The 18,009-nt window shown below is 46.8% G+C and overlaps 1 protein-coding gene across 1 annotated transcript; it reads left to right on the top strand.

Moving 5' to 3' along the window:
* The first annotated feature begins 2,458 nt into the window (after nt 1–2,458).
* On the top strand, nt 2,459–13,125 carry LOC309517303 (vomeronasal type-2 receptor 26-like). Its single transcript, XM_082196445.1, has 3 exons — nt 2,459–2,533; nt 11,309–11,435; nt 11,806–13,125. The coding sequence occupies exon 3, from the start codon at nt 11,808–11,810 to the stop codon at nt 12,714–12,716; it is 909 nt and encodes a 302-aa protein (XP_082052571.1). The 5' UTR covers nt 2,459–2,533; nt 11,309–11,435; nt 11,806–11,807; the 3' UTR covers nt 12,717–13,125.
* Nucleotides 13,126–18,009: the final 4,884 nt, after the last annotated feature.

The raw sequence follows: 18,009 nt of genomic DNA, 5'->3' as shown, positions 1-18,009 counted from the left end.
AATTAAAAATATATTGTTGGTTTTTTTAAAAAAAAGTTATAGTGGAAGTAGCACAAAGCCATCTAATTGATAAGTGTGTGTGCTTTTATTTATTAACTACTGTAACTTCCGGGTTAGCGCCATCGCCGAATGGCGGACTCCCTCCGAGCTCCGGAGGGAGTCGGCTCGGCAGGGGCTGGGTCCTACCGCGCCAGCGACGCGGGGACCCTCAGAAACCACGGGAACGGATCCCGTGGACATGGTGACTCGGCTGGCACCGTTATCGCCCTCCCGGCTCGTGAAGGAGCCTTTTTAAAGGCTACGGATCGGGCGCCGGGGAGTGGCGTGGTGCTTTGAGTCCTCCGCTTCCCCTGCCGGGCGCAGCCGCATGCCATCCGGCGGAGAGCGCTGGCTTCTTCCAAAGAAAATTCGGACAATTGATCAACAACCCGTGAGTAATTGGGCAACCGGGTATAAAAGGAGGAAAAAAGAAAATTTTTTCCGGATTTGGCACGAGCGGGAGGGGATCCAAAAAAGGAAGTCAGTCCCCTCCCTGATTGTAAACATGCTAAAACAAGGACTGAGAAACCAAGATCGATTCAGAAGCTTATTGATGACAAAAATTACCAACTCCACGATGTGAATTATAAGAACTGTGCTGGAGGAGAGGAGTCGAGGGTGAGGAGAAAAAAAGCAAACCCCCCCCTGGGAACCGGGGCGATTCGGATAGCCTGGCGAAGAGAGATGGAGATTTTGACAGCTGTCAAAGGAGCTGTCAAAACTGGAAAATATAAAGAGGACTTTGCTACAAGTTTTTTGTTGGTTAATTTTGCTACAATTTGATATAAATATGGATATAAACTGTCGGGGAAAAAGAAACAACAAATTGACTTTTTGGATTAGAGGATACAAAGTTATTGTAATCCCTCTAGAGGGGTTTCGGGACATTACAAGTGTCGTATGTGGAAAACTACTCTGGGATGTGCACAGGCCTTATCTCCTGGGAAAGCTGCAGAACTGAAATATTATTTTGTCTACAGAGGTGACTATAATACAATAGAATCTTCTATTGAAGCAAGAAAGGAACTGGACGTAAGTCTTTGTTTCTGAATAACAAACCTCTGTAGAGACATTAAATTTTGGAACAAGAATGTTTTGACAGCTGAACAAGACAGAAACCTGAGTAACCAAGAAATAAAAGAGCAAATGACTGCATACGACACGGAAAGAACAACGGGAGGAGCAACAAAAGATTAAAGAAAATTAAAGTCCTCTATTAGATTGGATTTTTAAAGTTAAACATCATTAAAACAACCAAATTTGAAGAAACCAGCAAGATGGACTGAGAAAATTTGGCTGTGGACTTAAGATCTCCAGGCCGACAACATATAGACAAACGGACATGGGGAATCAAAACCGGGGAAGGGAGGGGGAATCTTAGAATCCAAAGGCTTTGTAACCAACTTTTTGAACTTTTTTATATTTTTTATCTTATATTCTTTATAACTTTGATATTATATGTTTCTGTTTTTTCTTTTTTAGAAAGGGGGAACTCGTGGAAGGAATGAGAGCTGATCTTGGGGGGAAAATTTTGTTCTATTATAAGACGAGGAGTGACGTTAAGATGGTGTAAATTTAAATTGGTCTATGAGAAAAATATATCAGGTTTAAATTGGGATGAGAACTTGTGGAACCAACTTAGGGAAAGGGGAATACAGTCGGGAGGGGAAGGAGGAAGTCCCAGAAAGAAGGTTATGAAAAAAAGGGTCTAAACTAGTTTTTCTTTTTCTTTCTTTTCTTTGTTTTTCTTATTTTCTTATTCTGTTATTACTGGAAATTTTAATAAATATGATTATTAAAAAATATATATTTATTAACTACTGTATTTGAAATTATAATGATAAAATTCAAATAATAACAAGGAAAGGGTCTCCTTACATAGCAGCAAAGTGAAACAGCCACATTAAAAAGTGTTATATCTTGGCCGGGGGTGGGGGAGGGAGGTTAGGGATAAACTTACAAAAATGGCTCTAATGAAAGCACAGTGAACAGAGAGTTCAGCTCAGGAACCACAAAAAGGAGAGCAAGATCCCATCCCTTTGGGGTGCAGGCCATCATGAAGCAGGAGCAGAACATCTGTAACATTTTTCCAGGGTAAAAGCAAAAGTTTTGTGAACGATAAGGATGGACGGAACTCCACTGCTCTCTTGATTAGTGTGATGTAATGAAATAGTTACTTGATATCTTCTGCAAGGGCAGTCATTAGTTGCAGCCCTTTGTGCTTTGAAAATAAAATGGTTCTGTTTCTTTTCTTTTTTCCAACCAGCTGCACCATTTTCTCAGACATGTCTCTTTTAACAATAGTGCTGGATATGAGGTTTCCTTTGACCACAATGGGGACTCGGTGGCTGGATTTGATGTCATAAACTGGGTCTTTTTCCCAAACCAATCTTTTCGCAAAGTTGAAGTTGGAAAGATGGATTCCCTGCTTCCTCCAGAGGAAGCATTCACCATTAGGGATGATGTCATCACTTGGCACACCTGGTTTAATCAGGTAGGGTCTCAGTATAAATTGTTTGGGCCAGATTGAGGGGTCAAAGTGGTGTTTAATTAGTCTTTACACCTAACATAAGTGGAGGTTTTTTTACTGCACATTCTTCCCTTGTCTCACCATTCCTCTGCCTCCAACTTCAACCTGTCAAATCTATTTGGCATGCCAGCCCTGCACCCTCCTGCACCCCTCTTCAGCTTCTTGTGCTCTGGCATGACCCACAACATTGCCTACTCTTTGTAAGATTCAGAGTTCTGGGCTGGGGGGGGGGGTTATGTGTGTTTCTGTAATCTCCCTTTATTCCTGCTCTGTAAGTACCTGAATATCCCACCCTAACAGCCAAAAAAGAGGCATGTGGTGCAATACAATTATATAAAACAGAAATAATAAAAAGGGTTTTATGATCTCTTTGTGTACAAAAGCATATCTGTCAGAGCTGCTTCCAGATCCCAGCTCACATAGGACCACGCTAGCCAGCGTTCACTTTATAAAAGTCTTTATTGATTTACAGATTCCATGTCCGAACTGCAGCGTGCAGCTCTACGTCTTAATAGCTAGACCGACGAAGTTCCATCTGATTCTCCGCCCCCTGTACACCAACTTAATACCCTAGCCTTGCTCCACCTCTTGCGTCTTTCCTTCCTCCTCTGGGTCCCTCTGCTCCCCGGGGTTCCCTCCTTCCTAGACTCTTCTGACGCTGACGACCCCCCGGACCCTTCTGCTTCCTTGCGGCGGGCTTTAGGACCTGGCTCCCTTTCCGGGCTGCTTACTGTGCCGCCTTCCTGTGTATTTGAACTTGGCGCGCGCGCCCAACCTTCCACTTTCCGCCTAACCGTTTCCTCGCTCCCTGATGAGGGCGTGACCACTCCTGACTCATGCCCTCCCTCCTGCGGAGGGCCTCCGGGTTCCGATACCAGGGCCCCTTCCTCCCCACTACGCTCTGCTGGGGACGCTGGCCCCAATCTCCAACTGCTGCTCTCTGAATCCCCTCTGGTTCCCTCTCCCTGGGGTGTCCCCCTCGGTTTCCCCCTTGCTCTGGCTACTGGCGCTCCGTTCTGTGAATCTTCCGATTCACTGGAAAGACTCGGGGATCTCGGGTCGTCGTCATCACTCATCTTCCCTTCGGACTCCTCCCCCTCGCTCTCTGTTTCCTCCCTTTCCCGCGCCTCTGCTCCTGAACCCCTGACATCCATCCCCCCCCTCGAAGCCCCCCCTTCCCCCCTCCCTTCCCTCAGGTGTGGGTGCTGGGTGCTCCATTGTCATGGGATGGAACGCCGGATGCCGTTCGCTTCCCGTGGCGGGCATCCAACTGAAGACGTCCTGTTCTTCCTCCTCGCGTTCGTCGACGTTGATCAGCTCCGCTTCCATTTCTGTGCCGCCGTGCTCGAACCCAAGATCCTCCCCGAACACGTCCATGTCAGTCTCTGCCTCTGTCTCTCTTGGGTCCGTCACTCGATCTGGCATCTGAAGCCACTTCCTGCGCCACTGCTCCTCCGGTCGATCGTCCCACCAATACGAGGTGTCCGATGCCGATCCCGCGGGTGACCCTTCCGGGGAACGTGCGCCCAGTGTGGGTTCCCCGTCCGAGTCAAACCCGTGGAACGTGCTTGATGAAAGCGTGGGTGTGAAAAGCCAGTCGTCGAAAAAGTTGGCTGGCATGGGTCTGTGTGGGAAGAGGGCATGGAATTCGTCCTTGAGCAGAGGTTCCTCCAAAGCGTAGTCGTGCACCCAGCTATTGGCGCTGGCCCGGGTGCCTTCTCTGGCTAGGAGGTATTCTACTCCCTCTTCCCCCCATCTGGAGTCCAAAATCTCTGTGACCTCGTTGATAGGATCCTCCTGTGGCAACCCCCCCTGCTCGGTCCTCTCCTGGAGCGGACTCGGTGCCGTTCCCGACTCCTGGAATCTGTGAGGTGCCCTGTAGGGAGTGAGCACCGATCTGTGGAACACCGGATGCATTCTGGAGCCCTCTGGAAGCTTCAGCCGGAAAGCCACTGGGTTGACCTGTGCTTCGACTTGGTAGGGCCCGAGTTGCTTATGCCCTAGCTTCTTCTTAGCTAACGATCTGGTCGGCACTGCGTGTGCTGCCAACCAGACCCAGTCTCCCACTCGGATTTCTTCGCCGACCCGCCTGTGTCTGTCAGCTTGCACCTTGTATGCGTGTTTAGCTAGCTCCAGCTGCCGTCGGAGTTGATCGTGAACCTCCTGCAACTCTGATGCGAAAGCGTCCGCCGCCTGTGGTTCCCCCTCCCCTACTCTCTCCAGTCCCGGGAAGGTTCTGGGGTGCCTCCCATTGTTGGCAAAGAACGGCGTCACCCCTGTGGACACGTGCTTCGTGTTGTTGTATGCGAACTCGGCGAGCGGCAGGTAATCCACCCACGTTGTAGGCTGTTGATTTGCGTAACATCTCAGGTACTGTTGCATGATGGCATTGACTCGCTCCGCTTGCCCGTTGGTCTGCGGGTGTCTCGCTGACGCCAGGTTGATCTTGACGTTCAGGAAACCCATTAGCTTCTGCCAGAAGTTCGAGATGAACTGCCGCCCCCGGTCGGACAGTATGGACCGTGGCAGACCGTGCACTCTGAACACGTGATCTATGAACAGCTTGGCGGTATGTTCCGCCGTGGCTATCTTCGCACACGGAATGAAGTGCGCCATCTTGGTGAACAAGTCCACCACCACTAGCACTGCTGTCTTGCCTCTCGAGCTGGGCAGATCCGTGACAAAGTCCAGTGCCACCCTCTCCCATGGTTCAAACGGCGTTTGCAGCGGTTCCAGCAGTCCCGCCGGCGATTTGTGCACTGGCTTGGCCCTCTGGCAGGTGTCGCACCTCGCAACGTAGTCCGCGACTTCCCCTCGCATCCTGGGCCACCAGAAGTCTCTGGCGACTAATTCCACCGTTTTCTCCGTGCCAAAATGTCCGGCCGTGGGCGCGTCGTGCAACTGCTGCAGTACCTTGGCGCGAAGTTCGTCGCCCGGCACGTAGATGGCCCCTTTACGGATGAGCAATCCATCGCGCACCTGGAACTCGTCGCTCTTCGCCATGCCCCTGTGCACCTCTGCCATCTTTGCTTGCGCGAAGGAGTCGTCCTGCAACACTCGCCTCACCGCATCCAGGTCCACCGTTGCTGAGGCGCACACCCACGCTGTCGGTGCGAAGATGTGCATGGCCGCCGCTGGCGTCGCCTCTTCGAGGTATTGCGGTTTTCGGGACAGTGCATCCGCCATGACGTTGGTGTCGCCGGGGACGTACTCTATTCGGAAGTCGAAGTCCGCAAAGAACTCTGCCCAACGTATCTGCCTCTGGTTCAGGAACCGCGCCGTGCGCCAGTGCTCCAGATTCTTGTGGTCCATGCAGACTTGCACTGTGTGCTTGGCTCCGATCAGGAAGTGCCTCCACGCCTTGAACGCTGCATGAATGGCAAGCAACTCCCTGTCCCAGATGGTGTAGTTCTGTTCCGACTTGCTGAGCTTCCTGGAGTAGAACGCTCCCGGCCTCCAAGCCCCCTGCGGGTCGCGCTGCAACAGGACGGCTCCCACGGCTCTGTCTGACGCGTCCGTCTCTACCCGCATCGGTCTGCTGGGGTCGATATGTAGCAGTTGCTCTTCCGACGCGAAGAGACGCTTGAGCGCTTGAAAGGACTGCTCCGCCTGCTCCGTCCAGATGAACTTCTTTTTCTTGGAGCTGAGCGTGTCTGTAATGGCCGCCGTCTGCATTGCGAACCCCTTGATAAACTTGCGATAGAAGTTCGCAAAGCCGACGAACCGCTGGACCTCCTTCCGGTTGCGCGGGCTCTTCCAATCCAACACCACGCGAACCTTGGCGTTGTCCATGGCGAGCCCCTTGTCCGACAACTTGTATCCCAGGAAATCCACCTCAGTTGTGTCGAACTGGCACTTTCCCAGCTTGGCGTACAGTCTATGCTGCTGCAGCCTGCGCAGCACCTCCCGGACGTCTTGGTCGTGTGCCTGCTGCGATTCAGAAAATATGAGGATGTCATCCAAGAAGCAGACGCACTTCTTGTAGAGGAGCCCCGCCAACACGTGATGCATGAAAGCTTGAAAACAGTGGGAGCCATTTTGCAATCCAAACGGCATAACTCTGTATTCGTAGGTGCCCAGTGGCGTGAACATGGCTGTCTTCCACTCGTCCCCTTCCCGCATGCGGATGAGGTTGTACGCCCCTCGCAGGTCCAACTTGGTGAACACGCGTCCCTTGCGTACCGTCACGAGGAGGTCGTCGATCCTGGGCATGGGGAAATCCGAGGGCGTGGTCATCTTGTTCAAGATGCGATAGTCAACCACGAGCCTTTTTTAGGGCGTGTCTTTCTTCTTCACGAAGAATACTGGACTGCCCCCCACTGCCTTGGACTCTCGGATGAAACCGCGCTCCAAATTGTGATCTATGAACTGTTTGAGTTCCTGTAGTTCGTCCTCAGACATGGAGTACAGCTTCCCTTTCGGCAGTGTCACCCCTGGCAGGAGGTCAATCTTGCAGTCATAAGGCCTGTGTGGCGGTAGCTTGTCCGCCTCCTTCTCGCAGAAGACCTCCAAAAAGTCTGCGTATTTGTGGGGGACCGCTTGCAGTGTTCCCAACTGCAGCTGTGATTCCTCTTCTTCCCCTTCCTGCCTGGGCAGTATGCAGTGTTCTGCGCAATAAGAAGAGCCGAAGATCAGCTGCCGCTGGTACCAAGCCAGCGTCGGACTGTGTCTGTCCAGCCAACTCATGCCCAGGACAATGGGTGTGTCCGACAGTTGGGTGACATTAAAACTGATGACTTCCCTGTGATTCCCAAGTCGCATCACCATCGGTGGCGTTTGCTTCACCACTTGCCCCCCCTAGCAACTCTCTGCCATCCACTGTGACGACTTGCAGGGGCATCGTGGCAGGTAGCAGCTGTATAGCGTGCCGCTCCACAAAATCTTGCCCTATAAAGTCAGCATTGCTTCCTAAATCCACAGTAACTGGCACGTCCATTGTGAGTCTATTGGGCAGCTGGAGCGATGCGGTGAGCTGCACCACTGGTTTGGGCGGGAGGGGGTCTGTGGGTTGCAAAATCTCTGGGGACTGCTTCACTGACTCGTCTGGCTGGGCCCCAGTACCTCCGTCTCCAGCCAGACTTCGTCGTTTCCCTGCTGTGGTTCTCTGTGCTGAGCTGCTTCAGTCACCATTGCGGAGGCTGCAGTGTGCTTGTGGAGCCTCTGGGGAGACTCCTTCGCCATGTGCTGAGGGCTGTCGCAGATGTAGCACTTCCGGTTCCATCTAGGAGGCTTAGTTTTGACTGCTCCCGGCGCTAGGGCTCTGGTTGCTGACTGAGCCCTGGCACCTCCCACCTCCATAGGTTCCGCTCCCCCTCCTGGCGGAGGTGTGGATTGCGCACGCACTGCTTCCCTGGGAACGAAGGAGAACCCTCTCGCTGCTTCGCGCCCTCCACGCCCTTCGTCCCTGCTCCATGGACGTTCTTCCAGACGCACCCCAACCGTCAGCGCCCTCTGAATGACCTCCTGCGTGCTCCGGGGTCTCTCCCCCCTTGCGATTTCGTCTTTAACTGCGTTGCTCAACCCCTCCCAGAACAGGTCTCTGACTGGAGGTGAATCTCTGTCCCATTCCAGGGCACTGACCAGTGCAAAAAAGCGGGCGTGATACTGCCTTACACTGGCCCTTCCCTGTTTCAGTCCATGTATTTCTCTTCGAGCAAGATCCACGTCTATGCTTGATAAAAAGCACGCATCCATCGCTTTAATAAAGGCATCCGCACTTCGAAGCGCCGGATCCTTATCTCTCCACAAATTGCGCAGCCACGCTTTAGCGTCTCCATGCAAATGGGATAGGATAAACCCCACCTTCTCTTCCTCATCTCTAAAGTCTTTCGCCAGCAGTTGCAGCGCACACTGTACGTCTGCCCGAAAGTTGGGGTACTGTTGTAAATTCCCATCGAAGTGAGATACGAGACCGCCTGCTCTTCTCCCCAGCCCAATTCCCTCCGGTCTGGGTCCCAGTTGCCCTTGCCTCGTGAGCATTTCAAACCTGGCTTGGAGATCCTTGTAGGCGGCATCTGCTTCCTCCTCCTTCTTCCTGGATGCTAGTATCTCTGCGTTTAAATGTGTCACTGCATTTTGCAGGGCTGCAATTTGCTGTTCGGCCGTCATCTCTGCCGACCCTTGTGAGCTTGCGAATAGACACCAATCTTCACCCCTCGCTGCGAGGCTTCAGGTGTCAAACGATCAGACGGAACTTACTGTCAGAGCTGCTTCCAGATCCCAGCTCACATAGGACCACGCTAGCCAGCGTTCACTTTATAAAAGTCTTTATTGATTTACAGATTCCATGTCCGAACTGCAGCGTGCAGCTCTACGTCTTAATAGCTAGACCGACGAAGTTCCGTCTGATTCTCCGCCCCCTGTACACCAACTTAATACCCTAGCCTTGCTCCACCTCTTGCGTCTTTCCTTCCTCCTCTGGGTCCCTCTGCTCCCCGGGGTTCCCTCCTTCCTAGACTCTTCTGACGCTGACGACCCCCCAGACCCTTCTGCTTCCTTGCGGCAGGCTTTAGGACCTGGCTCCCTTTCCGGGCTGCTTACTGTGCCGCCTTCCTGTGTATTTGAACTTGGCGCGCGCGCCCAACCTTCCACTTTCCGCCTAACCGTTTCCTCGCTCCCTGATGAGGGCGTGACCACTCCTGACTCATGCCCTCCCTCCTGCGGAGGGCCTCCGGGTTCCGATACCGGGCCCCCTTCCTCCCCACTACGCTCTGCTGGGGACGCTGGCCCCGATCTCCAACTGCTGCTCTCTGAATCCCCTCTGGTCCCTTCTCCCTGGGGTGTCCCCCTCGGTTTCCCCCTTGCTCTGGCTACTGGCGCTCCTTTCTGTGAATCTTCCGATTCACTGGAAAGACTCGGGGATCTCGGGTCGTCGTCATCACTCATCTTCCCTTCGGACTCCTCCCCCTCGCTCTCTGTTTCCTCCCTTTCCCGCGCCTCTGCTCCTGAACCCCTGACATTCTTCCCTTGTCTCACCATTCCTCTGCCTCCAACTTCAACCTGTCAAATCTATTTGGCATGCCAGCCCTGCACCCTCCTGCACCCCTCTTCAGCTTCTTGTGCTCTGGCACGACCCACAACATTGCCTACTCTTTGTAAGATTCAGAGTTCTGGGCTGGGGGGGGGTTATGTGTGTTTCTGTAATCTCCCTTTATTCCTGCTCTGTAAGTACCTGAATATCCCACCCTAACAGCCAAAAAAGAGGCATGTGGTGCAATACAATTATATAAAACAGAAATAATAAAAAGGGTTTTATGATCTCTTTGTGTACAAAAGCATATCATTTCAGTTTTGCTTTATCTAATTTGCTACTTTGTTATGCCTACAACAATGGCTAACACAATACTGAACCAACAATGCTACCATTTAACACAGGCTTGGGCAAACTCCGGCCCTCCAGATGTTTTGGAACTACAATTCCCATCATACCTAGCTAGCAGGACCAGTGGTCAGGGATGATGGGAATTGTAGTCTCAAAACATCTGGAGGGCCGAAGTTTGCCTATGCCTGATCTAACACATCCACCACCAACTTTCATACCCACAACCATGTTAGTTTCTGTTTGCCACTGAGAAACTGCTTAGAGTCACAAGGCTCTGTTTACATTCCAGAGACAGTCCAGGCTATTGGAAGTCTCACGGGAGACTAGAGACGGATGTGACGTACTGGTTTCCTGTTTCCTTTGTTCCTTTGTTGTTCAGTTGCTCTCTGCTTTCATAGAGACAGGATGTATATTTCTTTGCTGTCTGTGTAGTAAGAAATAAAGCATAGCGATGTAGCCATAAATCTCATCACTTCCCTGTGCTGGATTCTCTGCTGAATGGGGGAACGTGCCTTGGAGCCTTACCAAACTCTCATCCAATCACCACTCACTACCTACATTCCAAGGACATTCTCACCAATCCCTCCCTAACATTAATTCCTCTAATATTCTTACACATATATTTGCCTTAATTACTCTACTTTTAAATAGACATATAATTTTATGTACATATGCACCAGAAAATCACAGACATCAGTGTGCTATATTCATCACTTTGTGAGGCCTGGTTTATTCCCCTATGTCAACCTGTTGCTGAGTAAAATTATGGAAGTCTAACTTGAATTTCATGGAGCGATAGCTTCTCTGAACTGTTCAAAATAAAGACTTCACAATTTAAAGTAGAACAATGGATTCACTACTGTAGTAAGTGAGGTTGCTTAAAGTTTTTTCCTGGATCCTGTGCACTTGCCCATCCTGAGTAAGAAACAGAAAACCCCCTTTTGAAAAACTCCCTAAAGTGGGAGGGTATGAATTATCACTTTTAAAGAAGGAAAATAAATGGCAGGGTTGGCTAAATAGTGGCCTTCCATATGTTACAGGACTCTGATTCTCTTCAGCCTAGCCAGCATGACAAATACAGTGGGAGCTGTAGTCTTACAGCACCTGGAAGACCAGAGGTTAACTATCCCTGATCTTGGAAACACATATAATTATTTTTATTTCATCTCAGTGGAGACAGAGTTAAGGTTCAAAAAAAATTATTGCACCAGCAATTTAAAACCTGGTCAAAGCACTGCAATTCTATACAACTGATCAACCTTAGAAAAGCAGAGACTGTCTCTGGCATCCTGTGTGCTTTCTGGAACTTCAAAGCTACCACTGTCACATATTTAAGGCCATTTCCATCCCAATGAAACACAAATTCCCCAAGCACATTTCTTGATTGGAAAATAATTTCCTCTTCCATCGTTTAATAGGTGCTGCCCCTCTCTGTGTGTAATGACTATTGCCATCCTGGTTACAGCAGGAAAAAGAAGGAGGGGAAACCATTTTGTTGCTACGACTGTGCCCCATGCCCAGAAGGGAAGATTTCAGACCAGAATGGTAAGAAATGCTATGTGCAGAAGAGGTGGGGAGAGGAGAATTACTGAAATTGACCCAATCTGAAAAGAAATGCTTTTGACTGGCATCATAATTCTAAACGCACATCCATATTTGATAGGTAATTCTTGTAATATTCAAAATACCCTTTCAATAATTGGTTTGGGGGGGTGGGAGAGAGAGAGAGAGAGAGAGAGAGAGAGAGAGAGAGAGAGAGAGTATGGAAAGCCTCTTCGAGAACCTCTGATTCTTTTTTGTTTTGTTTTTAAAAAAGAAAATGAGTATTTGGCAAAAGATAACCATTATTTTTTCTAAAATAAGGTATGAAATGAAGATTTGAAAAACCAAATCCACAACTTTTCTTTTGTTTCAGACATGGCTGATTGCATTAAATGCCCAGAAGACCACTATCCAGGCAAAAAACATGAGTCATGCATTCCTAAGGATATAAGCTTTTTGTCATATGAAGAACCTTTGGGAATCAATTTAGCCATTTTTTCTCTTTCCTTTTCTTTAATCACAGTGCTGGTACTAGCAACATTTGTGAAGCACCAAGACACACCCATAGTCATAGCCAACAACCGAAACCTCACCTACACTCTCCTCGTCTCCCTCCTGCTCTGCTTCCTCTGTGCGTTGCTCTTCATTGGACAGCCTCATAAGGTGACATGCCTCCTCCGACAAACAGCTTTTGGCATCATCTTCTCAGTGGCTGTTTCCTGTGTGCTGGCCAAAACCATCACTGTGGTTCTGGCTTTCATGGCCACCAAACCAGGATCCAGTATGAGAAAATGGGTAGGGAGAAGACTGGCCAACTCCATTGTTCTTTCTTGCTCCCTTATCCAAGCAGGCATCTGTACGGTGTGGCTGGCAACTTCCCCACCATTCCCAGATGTCGATATGCACTCTATGAGTGAAGAAATTGTACTTGAATGTAATGAAGGGGCACCTATTCTCTTTTATTGTGTGCTTGGGTATCTGGGTTTCCTGGCCATTGTCAGTTTGATGGTGGCTTTCCTAGCCAGGAAACTGCCTGACAGTTTCAATGAAGGCAAATTCATCACTTTCAGCATGTTGGTCTTTTGCAGTGTTTGGCTGTCCTTTGTTCCCTCTTACTTGAGCACCAAAGGGAAATACATGGTGGCTGTGGAGATTTTCTCTATCTTAGGTTCCAGTGCTGGGCTGCTAGGCTGCATCTTCTTCCCCAAATGCTATATTATTGTCATGAAGCCAGAGATGAATAACAGGGAACAGCTAATGAAGAGACCAAGTAAAAGCACTTAAGTGTCTAGAACTCCTGCTTCAGGCTGTAGGCTGCAGGCTTGCAAATGCATCAATAAAAGTTTCAAAATCTATATGAGAGTTGATTCACAGAATAATCAAACCACGGGTTGGAACCTGCAGCCCATATGCTGAATCCATCACGCCAACCAGCTGTCAATGGCCCATCAGCCCTCAGAAAAATTGGGCACCTCTTTCTATCTTTGCAAAGGCTCTTCTTTCCCAGGCATAGCTAAGAGATATTGCATCTTACTATTAAAGAGAAACAACAAAGAACATCCAAAATGTTATTGACCCTTCACTTTGCCATTTAGGAGCTCTTCTTCCTGAAATGCCCTTTAACACACAATGTAAAATCTATGCAATAACAATTGTAAAAATGAAAATGTAAACAAATAAACAAACAAACAAACCATGCATTATTGTTGTGGGTTGAATTGTAGATTTATTGTAAATCAAAAAAATAAATTAAACACAGAAAGTTATTGAAGTATCCCCTCCCCACTACATCTGTGTACTAAGCATTTTCTTTTTTCTTTTTTCTTTTTTTTTGGTTGTCTAAATATGTTTTGATGTCTAGCTACAGAACATTTCAAAATTTTGAGCTACACAGTCACTGAACTCTTAAATGGAACTGCAAAGACCGCAAAGAAGAATAAAGGGGTTTTTTTAAATAAAAAACTATTGAAATACTTTTACTTCCAGTGGGGAGCCCTCAAATCTTGCAAAGATTTTTGCACACACAGAGAGACACCTAATCCCCCCGCTGCCTGAATTCACTGCCTGATAATGAGCCTGTGAATTTGTGGGTAAGAATTTTCACTTAATCCAATTTCACACACAGTTTGAGGCAGGATTCATTGGCTTCTTTCTGGGCAACAATGGCATTCTTAGCCTCAACCTTAATCTGAGGTAGCTATTTTAAGTCATCTCTCTATATATGGACTCATAACAAACACATTTGCTTGTGGTTATTTATGCTATGTGTTTTAAGATGGAGATTAATAGAGTCATATATAAATACCTTAGTCCTTGGAATATTCTCCTGCCTGAGATAATTTAGAAAGTCCTTGTCTGAGAAACAGTGATCAAAATTGTGCATGGAGTTTTTTGGGTCCTTGCACTAGTTTTTTTTCGTGTGTGTGTGTGTTTCTTATAAAAGGATTTTCTAAATTCTATAGAAAAGAAGCTGGTACGACATTAAGTTAAACTGGGATAAAGTACGCTCATTTCCTTTTTCCTAAATTTCCTTCTACCATCATAAGAGTTGGGAGAGGAATTCAATACATGTTATATTTAAAGGTATTTTACAACCATCTGTCTCAAAAGACAATCGAAGGGTGTGCCTTCAGGGTTGAGGTCAAACCGCTGGAGAGTTACAGTATCTGCTGTGGCTGTAGAGACTGACACGGGAGAGACATGTTTTGTTGCAGTTGGGGCAGATGAAGGCGTCCGGTTGTGCTTATTTTCAAGACAAATGTCATCAAATTTGGAACTATACTTGATGATCTGATAACGTGGATATTCTTTCCTTGTACTTTGTTATTTTAACTCATGCGCAACTACTCATTCTACATGCCTATTTTATAGTTATGTTTCTTATTTGTTAGTTTTCTTCTCATTACCATTGTCTTCTCTTTTTTATATATTTTATAAAAATGAAATAATAATAAAAAATATCACCCCAAAAAATGAAAAGAGAAATCTATATGTTTTAACCTTATTACATTCTTTTAGGTTCTTAGCATTAAGAAAATGTGGTGAGATGTGTTTTACAAACAGTATTTCTTGTGACTAATATAACACCACAATGACAAATATAACATTTATTTATTTATTTTGTTGTTGTTGTTGTTGTTGTTGTTGTTGTTGTTTACCAGCCCTTCACCCTAAGGTCACAGGATGGGTTACAAGTTTAAAAACAACAACATGAAAAACAGTTTAAAACCACTTACAACCACAAAAATGAGGCAGTTCCTAAAAATATACACCTCAAATGTCAAATACCAGGATAAAGAAATGAGTATTCAGCATTTGCTTGAAGCTGTATAGTGGTACCTCAGGTTACAGATGCTTCAGGTTACAGACTCTGCTAACCCAGAAATAGTACCTCGGGTTAAGAACTTTGCTTCAGGATGAGAACAGAAATCGCTTGGCAGCAGTGCAACAGCAGCGGGAGGCCCCATTAGCTAAAGTGGTACCTCAGATTAAGAACAGTTTCAGGTTAATAACGGACCTCCCGAACGAATTAAGTTCTTAACCTGAGATACCACTGTATAATGAAGGCGCCAGAAGCACCTTTGCTGTTCTTGGTAGCCTGAGGCTGCATTGAAGACGAGAGTCTGCCCTGTGTATGTCTTTTAAATAACTGTTCACATTATTCCATTCACTCCCCAAGTGTGCACCCTTTGCAGTGTAAAATAGAATTAGCTGGCTTTGAATGTTTCACTCAACAATAACACTCTTGAAAGAAATCAAAGGGAAATGTTAATATTGTAGTACACCACTTTACCTTTGCATGTCCTCCATACAGCGGCTACTAGTTAGTTGGTTATCAGTGGACTGTGGTGTATTAATACAGAGTGACACGTTGGGGGGGGTTGTCAGCAGAGACAACCATAAAATCATAGAACAAATTACAGGGGCATAAAGTTAAAATTCTTATAAACAATGATACTTTTCTGTTACTCGATGAGGGCAAAATATTGAGTGCGGGCAAAATATTGAGTGCGTTCTGCTAAGAGTTGTGAAGTTGCATGTGCTCAGAATGTCTTATTTTTCCACCCAGGAGCTCAAGGTTTTTGAATCATTCTCCCCTCTCCCTTTTATCATTGCAACAGGCAGGCTTTCCTAAGTTTATATACGTACATACCCTCCAACATTTCTCCAATGAAAATAGGGATGTCCCGTTCCACAATTATAATTTTACTATCTATACCCCACACATCTTACTGGGTTGCCCCAGCTGCTTCCAACATATATAAAAACATAATCAAACATTAAACATTAAAAACTTCCCTATACGGGATTTCCTTCAGACAGCTCGGGGGTTGTATAACTCCATCCCCTCCAACATTTCTCTAATGAAAACAGGGACATCCTAAGGAAAAGCAGGACATTCCAGGATCAAATCAGAAACTGGGATGGCTTCTCTAAATAAGGGACATCCCTGGAAAATAGGGACTCTTGGAGGATCTGTATGTATATAGAAGTAGCTCCAAATCAAGTAAATCAATAAAAAATACTTAACTAACTCAGGTTCTGCCACCCCAAACCCCATACTACACCCATCATGGCTACACCCATGCTTGTGTGACAGTGGTACTCAGCCCAGGAAATCCTGCTAGCATCCCTGGTTGAGTGTCCCTTCTCGGTGAAACTTGACTAGCACCAGATCTTCTAACTCTTAGCTCCCAGGTGAAAACACTGTTGTTCTCTCAAGCACATAATGGAAAGGGGGCATAATGATGGCAGCAACCATATTTTTCTCCCTGAAAGAGAAGGCAACTGTGGCCTTATTAAGAACACCCGGACTTTCAGCCTGCTTGGACCACCTGTTACAAGTCTGTGTGTATGCTGAGGCGAGGGAGAAAATATGAGGCATTAAAACACAGCTTGGATTTATCTTGTAAAACTAGGTTTTTAAAAGCATCTTTGGAAATTCTGCCAAGTCCACCTGAGAAAGCACCACGGAAGAAGTTGAGACTCTTCCATCCAATGCCACATGGAGTTTTCTTTCAACTTCATCATAATTGTTCAGTTTATGTAGCTGTTAGCGTTCCTTTTTCAAGAACTGTTATATAGCCTTTAGGTCATGTATAGATACATAAGAGCATTACTGGATCAAACCAAAGGCCTTTCTAGCCTAGCTTTCTGTTCTCACTGTGTCCAACCGCAAGATACATGTTTGAAACCCACAAGCTGAAGCAGAGTGCAAGAGCAGATACCCTTCTCTGCAGACATAGTGACCACATTACAGGCAGAGATGAGTCTGGATAGTACGTGTTTGCACAAGCTATTAAAAAAATCATTAACCTAACAGGTTAAACAGTACGTTAACGAAAACCGCAAAGGAAGAGAAAAAATGAGCGAATGTCCCAAAATAAATGTTATGCTCTAGCAATGTGGTCAGTTCTACAATCAGCCTAAAATACATTCTGAAGTTTGTTTGTTTTTTACTGTTCCCCTTCTGAGGATTTTGCCAACACAACTTTCATACTTTCTCCTAATCAATGTAATTAGTGAGATTTAGGTATTGTTATTATTACCATTAATTATTTGTTCAATTTATATACCGCCCTTTATCTAAAGATCCCAGGGTGGTGTACAACATTAAATACATTGCAGAACATCAATGATAAAAACATAGTAAAAAGCACACTGACAGACAGCCTGAAATGAGAAACTACCTGACAGACAAATAAGCTTCCTATTTAAATCCGGCTGGGTGAGCTGCTCCCTCCATCCCAGTGAGACTCCTTCTGCAGGTCTCGCTGTTTAGGGATGTTCCTGTTACAGGTGGATAGAGGCACATAGTGTTGAAGTGGTTCATGATGGACCAGCAAGGCTTTGGCTCCAAGGTCATGCTTGATAGTTGCCCATTTGTACATATGGCCCATGATGGCCCTCATGGCTTATTTGGCCAATAGGCCTATGGGACACGTTTATCTTTTGGTTAATCAGGATTCCTCAGCACTGATGCAGTTTCAGTTTGGGGCAGTGTTGCCCCAAGCCCTACATCACCAGATGATGTGACAATTTGGAATACATTCATTCCATATTGGAGCCATGGCTGTGGCTTGATGGGCATCCCTACAGATCGTATCAAGGACATCCAGAGATGGTGTTCCAGTGTTTACAAGTTACATGTTAGGTACTCTCTGGTAACTCTCTCCTTTCTTTAGGCATATTAGGGCCTGTTGCCAGAGGCTTTCAGAGTTACACTATGAGAGCAATCCCTCTTTTTCTGTGTGCAATGGAGAGATGCATCATCAGCTGTCAGTATGCAGTTACATTTGCCTGCCCATAATACTTTCCAGTGCGTAACTGGGAGAAGAATGCTTTGAGGAGAACTGCTGGCCACATTTTCTCACCTTGAGGTGCCTGTGTTCTTCCCCCACATCTTACGCATCCATTTGGGTGAGAATTATTTCATCCAATGGACAGGAATTAACATCCTAGCGAGTTACGAAGGATCTTTGCTGGATCCATACTTTCTTTTCTTGGTTTGGTCTGAGTTCTTGGAGCCTTGTATGTGGCAAGAGGCACACCTACCAATCAAGGACAATAGGTCCCG

Source organism: Podarcis vaucheri, assembly GCF_965113315.1.
Source record: "Podarcis vaucheri genome assembly, chromosome: 13".
Lineage (NCBI taxonomy): Eukaryota > Metazoa > Chordata > Lepidosauria > Squamata > Lacertidae > Podarcis > Podarcis vaucheri.
Note: the sequence above shows the minus strand (reverse complement) of the source record. Positions and strands in the feature narration are given on the sequence as shown.

What these genes read in the sequence shown, in the direction of transcription:
- LOC309517303 (XM_082196445.1), top strand. Translation starts at nt 11,808, where the DNA reads ATGGCTGATTGCATTAAATGCCCAGAAGACCACTATCCAGGCAAAAAA.